Here is a 10,194-nt window from a genome sequence, read left to right as displayed (position 1 = left end):
TACTCAGCTGAAAAAATAAAGGAAAAAAAAGAGCAGAAAAAGTTGCTGAGGTGTACAGTAGATCACAAGGAGCAAAGTTACAGGAGACAAGTGCATTAAAACTGCCACTGCTTAAGAACATCTATCACAAAAAGCAGACTGGCTGCACTGTCCCAACTCCATCATTTCAACTCTCCATGTTTTGTTTCTTGCTTTGCAAAGCTGAGCTGAGCCATTTTTACCTAATATGAATAACAACTAGAAATACACACTTACAGTTCTCTTGTATTACTGCAACAGCACTAGGTACCCTTAGAATTTTTTGGGCAAATGCAATGCTGTCCCTAAATTTAAACCAGATCAAGATATTATTTGTAGCTTATTCTTGAAAGTAATTTGTAGCAAAAGTAAAAAATTATTGCAGATGGTCAGTGACTGGACTGTTATGTGTATGGGATGCACAGGATGATTTAAGTGCTGCTTCATTCTGTGTGACTCCAGGCTTTGAAAAGAGTAATCCCACTTGGCATTTGGACTCCATTTGGTCTCAGGAATTATGGATCCAGAGTAACTTGTTAGAAGCTTGTGAAAAAATGTCTCTGAAGTTTACAGCACAGCTGAAGTGTACAGAAGGATGAGGATTCAATGAATAATTCAATGAATACTAAGAATAAGTTTGAAAAGCATATCCAGTTATCCTACTGGCTATGTCCAGTGACTGTCCACTGCTACAGTACAGTGCACAATGTCACCAGGAAAATTGTGAATGTCATCTTCAGACCGATCTATTAAGACATTTTATTTCTGATCAGAGTTACTTTGTACAAATTACCAAGCTGTTTTGCCTTTTTGAGGCTCTTGGTTTTTTGTGTGAAGTATTTCCATGTATAATACAGGTGGCTCCTGTGTCTTGGTTTGGAAAGACAGGTGTTTGCTAAGGAAGGCAGGAGCCTTTCTTGAAATGGAAAAATGTAAACCCCTTCCTTCTGAATTGTTAAAAATTTGAAATTAAGGGGGACTCTCAGGTAAAACTATGGGAGCAGGAATAACAGTTCTTTATTAGGGAAGTGTTGGCGATGGAGAGAGATTGGGAGACTGACTCGGGGATCAGAATCCGATTTTATTGTGGGATAAAAGAACTTATATACTATTTTAGGGAGACTAGTAATGTGTACTACAATGATTAGGTTACAATTACCTACACAAACTTATGCATAAAACAACATCCCTTGCTTGCAGAATTTAATGGTATTTTCTTTTTCCAGTAAACCCATCTGACTCAATCTTCTTGCAATCTAGGTCTAATTTTCAAAGTTCTGTTTGCTTTTGCCAAGGCATCCTGGTATCCAATCTCTTCTGTTAACCAGGTCCAAAGTCCATCATCTGTCTTCTGTCCTCCAACATTCCAACATCTTAACACCTGAATTATATTACTGACTGATGGGAATGGTTTAGATTGTAACCTCTGTCATCAATGTACAGCTCAGATTCTTAAGGAAGCACCCTGAAGGAGATGATGCCTATTTGGAAAACGTGGGGGTTCCCAGGATGGGGCACCGCTGATCCAGGGCATCGAGGCGCTGCCTGCAATCGTCCCTAACCACCCCTAAGGAGCCTCCAGGGCTTCACCCTCCATGAGCTGCAGCAGTCGTGTCAGGAAAGTTGGCAAGAGCCCGTGGAATGGTCCGTGTTGCAGGCAGATTAACCACTTGTAGCTCTTCAAAACTCTCACCCATGAAAAATGAAAAAACTTAAACCATTCCTAAATGTGAAAAACACGTTCACTCTCCTGTGAAAATGTAAAAAGTTTAATAAAGGACAATGGGAGACCAGGACCATGGAGTAAAAGTTATTACAGCCGGTGCATGTTGGCACTCAGCCAGGAGCACCCTGTTACCTTCGGGGATCCCCCTGAAATACCTTTTCCATTACATCAGCCTGTTGAATATTCATGGACCCTCATGCATAGCAAACTTTTCCCCAAAGCAGTTTACATGTTTCAAGAACTGTTTCGCATGGCTCTTCCTTGGGTCTGCCTTTTTAGAGCATGCAGATTCCTTGGTTGTAGTTGTAATACATTCTTATCACCTCCCGGTTTTGGGCCTTGGTCTACTCTGATTCTGAGAAATTTAGGTTTTGGGATTTTTAGTATGTTGTGGATGGAAGCAAGACGGATGGCACAGGTTGTCATCCTGGGTTTCTTCTTCATGCTTCTTCTTCCTTCTTCTTCATAGGTTTGGGTGGCTTTTTCTAATTGGGCAGAAATTCCACATTGCAAGCTCTTTGGGATCTGCTATTGGGTTAAAAGGGAAAATAATCTAGGTGTCAGTTCTTAATTGGATAGTTTAGTCTTAAAAGACCTTGGAACAAGAGATTGTTAGCCATTTTGTGCCTTCTAATGAAAAGCTGCTGAACTCACATTAATGAGACTGTTTTACTGATAAGAAATAATAAACACTTGAGTCTGAAGATGAATTACTGTCTCAAGTCCCTTCAATCCAGAGCCAGTGAAACCGACGACTGGTACTCCCACACCTTGAGGTAGTGCCAAGGCAGAACTTGTTCATGCTCTTTTCTCCTGGTGATTTTCTAATCCCATCCAGACTGTGATGGCAAAGCTGTGCTGGTGACAAAATACTGACCTTGGAATCCTCAGGCACTTTCTGGGTGGGTGTTTGAATCTGCTTTTCCAGGGCCTTGGGCTGAGCAGGGTGAGGCCGAGGCCTGGGGCCCTCCAGCTGGCACCGGGCAGTCCCCGGGGCAGCGGCGAGGGGCAGCACTGAGGGGTGGCACAGGGTGCATTTCCCCTGAGCGGGCGGGCGGGCGGCGGGGAAAGGTGCCCTGGGCACAAGGGCAGGCACAAGAGCCCCGGCTCTCTGCAGGGCAGGCAGCCCATCGCCAATCGCTGCTCCCAGAGCTGCTGCCAGGGCCGTGTCTCCTCCCCGCCGCTGACCCTGCACCTGCAGTGCTGCGTCCAGCTCTGCCGGGCTCCCCGGCACGGACGGCAAGGGCGTGGACACGCTGCAGCAGGGCCCAGGATGGACAGCGAGATGGTGCGAGGGCTGCAGCTCCTCTCCTGCAAGGAAAAGCTGACACAGCTCGGCTTCTTCAGCCTGGGAAAGAGACTGGGCCTTGATCTAACTGTGCTCTTCCAGTACCTGAGGGCAACCTACAAGAAAGCTGGACAGGGACTTTGTATGAGGGCAGGCAAGGACAGGACAAGGGAGAATGGATCCAAATGTAGAGAGATTAGGTTTAGGTAAGGGATTCAGAAAAAATACTCTCCTGGAACAGGCTGCCCAGAGAAGGTGTGCATGTCCCATCCCTGGCAGTGTTCAAGGCAGGCTGCAGGGAGCTCTAGACAAGCCGGTCTGGTGCAAGGGGTCCCCAGCCACAGCAGGGGGGTTCCCAGCAGCCATGGGATCTTTTAGATCCCTTCCAAGCCAAACCATGCCACAACTCCATGACTCTGGGATACTTCCCCTACTCATCCTCTGGCAGGAAAAGAAACTTGGCCCCAAGCTCCACACTGCAGACTATGTATTTTGGCAGCCTGCATCTGTGTCAACAGAGGATGAAAAGAGATGACATTAGCGACATGATTTCCCTTTTCTACTAGAAAATTTAATGCTCTGCTCCTGTCCACTTGTGCAAAATTGTCAGAAGAGGCAATTCTTCCCCATCAAATGCTTCGCCTCACACAAAGAAGAAAGAAGCCACAAGCCAACACTCTTCTTTATTGCTACATTGTTTTCTTTGGTTACTTCTCTAATAGGAATGACTTTGGGGTGTGATTTGTTTGTTTCTCTCTTTCGTTCCTTGGGGCGCGCGGCAGCTCCTCCGTTGGGTTCGCGGTGGCAACGGAGGAACGGCCGCGAGCTCCGGCGGCTCCGCAGCAGCAGCAGCAGCAGCAGCAGCAGCAGCAGCAGCAGCAGCAGCAGCAGCAGCAGCAGCAGCAGCAGCAGCAGCAGCAGCAGCGCTTCTCTCGATCGGTTTTCCGCTCGACTTTCCACTTGCTCCCCATCCCGTCCCGTCCCGTGCCGTCCGTGTTCCGCCTCTCCCAGGCCGGCTCATGCCACGTCCCGCAAGGCGCCCCTCGGCGGGGCCGCCCCGTGCCCGCCCCTGCCCAGCCCGCCGTGGTTCCGCCTCCGCCGGGCTCTCTCCGTACTGGCTGTGGCGCCGCTGGAAGAGCTGCTCGCTCTGGTGCTGGCGGAGCAGCACGGTCTTTTGGCTCCGCCTGGCGCGGGCTCTGGCCCAGCCGCGGCCGAGGCCCCGGCCCCGAAAGAAGCCCCTGCCGCGGTTCCGCCCGCTGCCGCCCCGCTGCCGCTCGGCTCCCGCCCCGTGGCCGACAGCGTCGCCGGCAGCTTCCCCGCTCCGAGCTCCGCCTCTCGCCAGCTCGGCCGCCGGCCCCGAGCCGCCGCAGCCCGGGGCGGCTGGGCAAGCAGCAGCGCGCCGGGCGGGCGGGTGCCCCGAGCAGAAGAGCGGGAGCGCGGTGCTGCCCGCACGGGCGGAGAAGCCTCCCCTAGAGCAGCTCTACAGGGAGGGCCCGCTGCTGGGCAGCGGCGGCTTCGGCAGCGTTTACTCCGGGACCCGGCTCGCCGACGGCGCCCCGGTAAGAGACGGGGCCGGTCGGAGGGGGGCGGCGGGCGGCGGGCAGCGGCCGAGGAGCTCAGCCCGCCGCTCGCCTTGGCTCGCAGGTGGCCATCAAGCGAGTGTCCCGGGACCGCATCTCGGAGTGGGCGCGGCTGGTGAGTGAGCGGGGCCAGCGGGAGGAGCCGGCGGGGCGTGCCGGGCGGGGCGAAGGCGAGGCCCGGCAGGGCGGCAGCCGGAACACTGCGAGGGGAGCGAGCGTGGGGGGAGCGGGGTGGCGAGCAGTGGCAGGGTCGGTCAGGGGGTGCCCGAGGTGCGGCGCAGCATCGGCCCCGCTGACAGCATCGCGGTGCCCCCGCAGCAGAACGGCGCCCTTGTGCCCCTGGAGCTGGCGCTGCTGTGGATGGTGTCGTGGCCTGGCTTCCGCGGCGTCGTGCGGCTCCTGGACTGGTTCGAGGTGCCCGAGGGCTTCGCGCTGGTCATGGAGCGTCCGGAGCGCTGTCAGGACCTCTGATACTTCCTGCACGAGCGGCGCTTCCTGACGGAGCCCGTGGCGCGGGGGCTGTTCCGCCAGGTGCTGGAGGCCGTGTGGCACTGCAGCAGCCGCGGCGTCCTGCACCGCGACATCAAGGCCGAGAACGTCCTCGTGGACCTGGCCACAGGCGAGACGAAGCTCATCGACTTCGGGTGCGGCACGATCCTCCAGGACACGTTCTACACCCAGATGTCAGGTGAGCCCAAAGCCAGGGCCCAGCCAGGCAGTGGAGGTTCCCCCCTTTGCTGGTAGAGGGGGAAGAGGGAGGGAAGGAAGGAGGGGGAATTCTTCTTCTGCCAGCTGCAGCCAAGTTGCTTTTTGGCAGGGCAGGGGCTGGCTGTTGTGGAACGGGAGCTGGCTGGGAGGGAGGGAAGGAGGAAGGGAGGGAGCAGGATATGCCTGATGAGCTGCGCCCGTGTCCCATAGGAACGCCGGAGTACAGCCCACCAGAGTGGATCCTCTTTGGCTGCTACCATGGCCAGCCAGCCACCATCTGGTCCTTGGGCATCCTGCTCTATGAGCTGGTCTGCGGGCACCTTCCTTTCCACACCAATGAGGACATCATCCGGGGCCAGCTTTGCTTCCCCGCCCGAGTGTCTCAAGGTGGGGATACGCCTTCAAGGCACGAGGGGAAGAACGGGGTTGGGAGGGGCAGCTGGCACAGAAGCGTCCTGCTCTTGCAGCTGGTGAGGAGGTGGATCTCCTGGGCTTAGCTGGAGGAGGTGGCACCTGTGCCTCTGTGCTGGTGTCCTCTGCAAGAGAGGATCGATGGGAAGCTTTTGGCTGCAGCTCTGAGCACTCCTGGTGTGGCCTGAGCACTGTGGAATGTGGGAGAGCATGGACAGGAGCCTTATCCCGCTGAGCAGCGGTTTCTGGTTTTTCTCTGCAGAGTGCCAGCACCTCATCAGGTGGTGTTTATGCATGGACCCCACAGACAGACCATCACTGGAGGACGTTTTTGAGCATTCTTGGCTGCAGGAGCCCTGTCTGGCCCAGGAGACAGCAGAGATGCATCCCTGTGCACAGTAGGATCCAGGAGCCCAGCAAGTATCAGCAGCACGCGTCCCGTGGCGCTGGAAGAAAAGCCCGGAGCGTTTCCCTGCAGCTGCGGCGCGGAGGAGAGAGCACAGCCGAGGAGATGCTTCCGCTGGTCCCCGGCGAGCTGTGGAGGGAACAGCTCTGAGCTCCCCATCGTATTGGAGAAGTGGTGGCAGTGCAGTGAAGGTGCCATGGACTGGGACAGGGGAAACATTCCCCTGCATCTCAATGGCATTCTGGTGTCACCACAAGCCGAGGCACAGCCGGTGTGTTCTTCTGGAGGATGACGTGGAGCTGGGAACACCATCCTGGAGCTGGCTACTGGCAGGGCAGAGCCAATGGGCTTTGGCTGCGGCCCCTACCTGGAGGACACGCTCTGCGCCCCGATGAAATCAAGATGAGTCCCCAGCCGGCACAGGGGTGGGGGGATGCTGGTGCTTCCAGGCAGGGCAGGGCTCGGCCTGGCCACGTGCCAGAGGTTCCCTGCTTGGCGGCGCTGGGGAATATTAATTTTTCTGCCAGCCCCTGAGCTGCTTTTTGGCGGGACAGGGGACGGATGTTGTGGAAGGGGAGCCGGCTGTTGGCCTTGCTGACAGCTTCTGCCAGCCAGCCTGGCAGGTGGTGAGGCGGGGGCAGCCAGCCTGACAAAAGCATCCATCCATGTGGATGGGGGGTGGTGGGGGGTGGGGGGGGGGACAGGTTTTGAAGCCGTGCCCCAGCTGGTCTGCTTTGCAGGCCCTTGAGGAAGGGGCGCCTTTACACGTGGGAAAGGTGGGGATTTTCCCCACCCTTGGGCAGGTTTAATTCTCGCATGGAGCAGTCAGACCCTCCTCAGGCCTGTGAAACGGTGACAGGCTTTGTGCTTTTTCTTGTTTCCAGGCCTTGTTTTGAATTGACTTCCATGCAATTGTTCTCTGTTTTTCCCAGGAGGATTACACCTGGTGCCCAGACTGGACGGGGAAGTGCCTGCAGCGTCCATGGAGCACATCCAGTGCTAATGCTACCCCAGGGGCCACGGTCTGTGGGGACAGCCCCTTTCAGAAGGACAAGGACCTGGTGCGGGATCGGCTCCTCTGCTGGCAGCAGCTCTCCAGAGGTGGGCACCCGGCTCCACAGCTCAGCTGGCAGAAGGGCTCCAGGCAGGTGGCAGTGGGCACACGGGCATCCCGCTCTTGCAGCTGCTGAGGAGTTGCTGTGCCGTGATTAGGGGGAGGAGGTGGAACATGGCCTGCCATGCTGCCCTTCAATAAACAGAGAATGGGTCGAGAGGTTTGGGCTCTGAGCACAGCCAGCAGCCTGGCCCGGGCACAGGCCATGGCAGGACAGGGGGACAGGAGCCTGCTGCCACTGACCGTGGCTCTCTGGTTTCTCTCCGCAGGCTGCCAACACCCCATGCCATGGGAATGGCACTGCTCAGCCTGCGAGGCTGGGGGGCTGGAGGGCAGCCCGTGTTCATTTGCTGTCAAAGATAAATTTTTTTTTTTTTTTTGTTATCGTCGTCATCAGAGCATTTCTTTCATCCGTTTCCAAGCTTTTGGTCTGTTGTGATAAATGGATGTGATTTGTGCTAAAAAAATCTGGTGGTTTATACCAGCTGGACTCTATTGTGGTCTATACCATGTTTTATTTCCTGCATAGGTAAAATACCATGTATCAAATTTGATCAAAAAGAGAAATGAGGGAGTGTGAAAACCTGGATTTGTGGGATGTAGAAGATACCAAAATTCAGTCTTTATTAAAAAGCATGAATTAATTTTATCCAAAGAGAAGATGGGGGAAAATGTGATAAATGGATGTGGTTTGTGCTAACAAAATTGTAATTATATCAATATTTTGGGAAGAAAATGGGAAAGGTATATGTGATTCATAGTATGAAGCAGATGGGTTTCTTTGTAGATGATACATGTGGGAAACAGGATACAGGAGATTGGAATTGGCCTTGATGAACAAAAGTTAGGAAGACTCCCAAGTCAGAATTGGCATCAAGATGAAGTTAAGACAACTCCCAGGACAGGATCTGCCATGACATGGAGAATGTTGGGATGATTCCAGACAGGGAGTCTAAAAGAGTGTTCTTATCTATAAAATAATAAGGCTTAATTGGAGCATAGTGCTTACTTACATAACACAGGACTTGGGGCACATGCACAGCCTGCCAGGTTATTCAGAGGACAGTGAGGAAGACTGTTGGCCTTCCTCCAAGAAGAGCCCCAGAGAGCCAGAAGCCCCCTTAGCCACAGCGGGAGCATGCGCTGTGAGTGTGGTGATGTCGATTTCAAGAATCAGAAACAGGAGGAGATTTACAGGAAAATATTGATGAATATGTATTAGCCCACTGTACATAAGTTGTGTTTGGATCCTTTTGCAGGTGAGGCAGGGTGGGAAGCCCTCCCTGTACCCCGATCTAGCAGTTTTGGTTATGCTTTATCCAAACCACTGCCAAATTTCTTTTTTAACTACTGGATTCTATTTGATTGTATTGTTTTATCTCACTTAAAACTGCTGCTAAATTTTAAGTTTGTGGTTTATTGAATTAGACATCTAGGACCCCATATATAACATCAAGAATATGACTTAATAGTTTACAAAACCAAAATGAATATTATTCAGCTAAATTAACAAGGAATAGAAAAGCATTTGAGACTTAACCACAAAGGATAAAGTTACAGAAATGATGATACTTGATTAAATGAATACGTTTTAACCTAATGAGTTAATAGCTCAGTCTGCTCTGGCTTTTGATCTCCTCCCCAGAACGGGTGCAGTTCTTTGATCTCCTCTTCACGAGGGGCACAGTCTTTAGGGTTTGGTCTCAGCTTGGCAGGGGGTGTTGTTTTTTGGATGATGATGACTTCCAAAAAGCCCCCTTAAATCCCCCCCAAAAACCCCAAATCCCCTAAACCCCCCACCAAACCTCCCCCCAATCCCCTCAGGATGAATTTTTCATTCATTTCAGGTAATTTTGGGTGGATTTTGGGGATTTTGGTACCTTGTGGATGCTGAAGTGGGCATAGGATTCAAATCCACTCAAAATGCCCCCCTAAAATCCCTCCAAATCTCCCGCAAGCCCCCTCAGGATGGATTTGGAGGTAATGTTGGGTTAATTTCAGGTAATTTTGGCTCAATTCTGGGTGGATTTGGGGTGGTTTTGGTACCTCCTGGACACAAAATTTGGCGTAGGATTCAAACCCAGACAAAATCCCCCCAAATCTCAAAACCCCACAAATTTTCCACCCAGCCGCCTGGTTGTTGGGTCGACTTTTTGTGGATTTTGGGTTAATTTGGAGGAAATTTTGTGTGGTTTTAGTACCTTGTGGATGCCCAAGCGGGTGAAGGATTCAAACCCAGCCAAAATCTTCCCAAATCCCCTCAAAACTCCCCTCAAATTTTCCCCAGAGCCCCTCAGGATGGGTTCTGAGGTAATTTTGGGTGGATTTGGGGTAATTTTGGTTCCTTTTGTGAAGTGGCAAGGGCCCCGGGTGCAGGGCTTGGAGCGGGGCTGAGCAGCGGGGCAGGAAGGGGGGGAGGGAGGGAGGTGTGAAAACCCCCCTGAGGATCCCCTGATGGGGACACCCCAAAAAGCTTCTGTGCCAGGATTGAGAAAAAAACGGGACCTTTGGTTTTTTCAGTCTTCAGGCTGTTGTTTATTTTTCTCTTACCAAAAGTGTTAGCGTTCAGGAACACATAATCACGAGAAATGATTATATGCAGGTGCTTTCGTTGAAGAGCTCTGGGTGTCAGGGGTAAAGACCCAAATCTGACTCCGACATAGGTTCGGGATGGATATGCTTTTATATTCTATCGTTATATAACTTTCATGTTAATTATTAAACTTACATTGTTCTATAGTATACATAGATTTCAGCCAAGCATGGCCACCTTAGACTAGGAACATACAGTTTCTCATTGTTCTTCTTATGATTATACAATAATTATTTTAATCACTAAACAATCATTTCAGCTAGCAATTATACTACTTACACAGGTAAAACACAAGGCTTAACATTTCAGAGTTTATCTTAGCATTTTCCAGGGCGCCACTATCATTATCC

General features: G+C 52.2%; 1 protein-coding gene and 1 long non-coding RNA gene across 2 annotated transcripts; both read left to right on the top strand.

The window, feature by feature from the left end:
- The first annotated feature begins 5,499 nt into the window (after positions 1–5,499).
- On the top strand, positions 5,500–6,809 carry LOC132334989 (serine/threonine-protein kinase pim-1-like). The gene is made up of 2 exons (XM_059861110.1): positions 5,500–5,707; positions 5,994–6,809. The coding sequence occupies exons 1-2, from the start codon at positions 5,500–5,502 to the stop codon at positions 6,131–6,133; spliced, it is 348 nt and encodes a 115-aa protein (XP_059717093.1). The 3' UTR covers positions 6,134–6,809.
- A 35-nt stretch (positions 6,810–6,844) lies between these two features.
- Positions 6,845–8,658, top strand: LOC132334908 (uncharacterized). The gene is made up of 2 exons (XR_009488553.1): positions 6,845–7,238; positions 7,521–8,658. It is a non-coding gene; the product is annotated as an uncharacterized LOC132334908 (long non-coding RNA).
- The last annotated feature ends 1,536 nt before the right edge of the window (positions 8,659–10,194 follow it).

This window comes from Haemorhous mexicanus, chromosome 16 (genome assembly GCF_027477595.1).
Source record: "Haemorhous mexicanus isolate bHaeMex1 chromosome 16, bHaeMex1.pri, whole genome shotgun sequence".
Lineage (NCBI taxonomy): Eukaryota > Metazoa > Chordata > Aves > Passeriformes > Fringillidae > Haemorhous > Haemorhous mexicanus.
The sequence above is the reverse complement of the archived record's forward strand: the minus strand, read 5'-3'. Positions and strand labels throughout refer to the sequence as shown.

Bases quoted from the DNA above. Each gene is read 5' to 3' on its own strand.
- LOC132334989 (XM_059861110.1), top strand. From the start codon at position 5,500: ATGCCTGATGAGCTGCGCCCGTGTCCCATAGGAACGCCGGAGTACAGC. The intron at 5,708-5,993 runs GTGGGGATACGC...TTTTCTCTGCAG, and splicing joins CCCCGCCCGAGTGTCTCAAG to AGTGCCAGCACCTCATCAGG.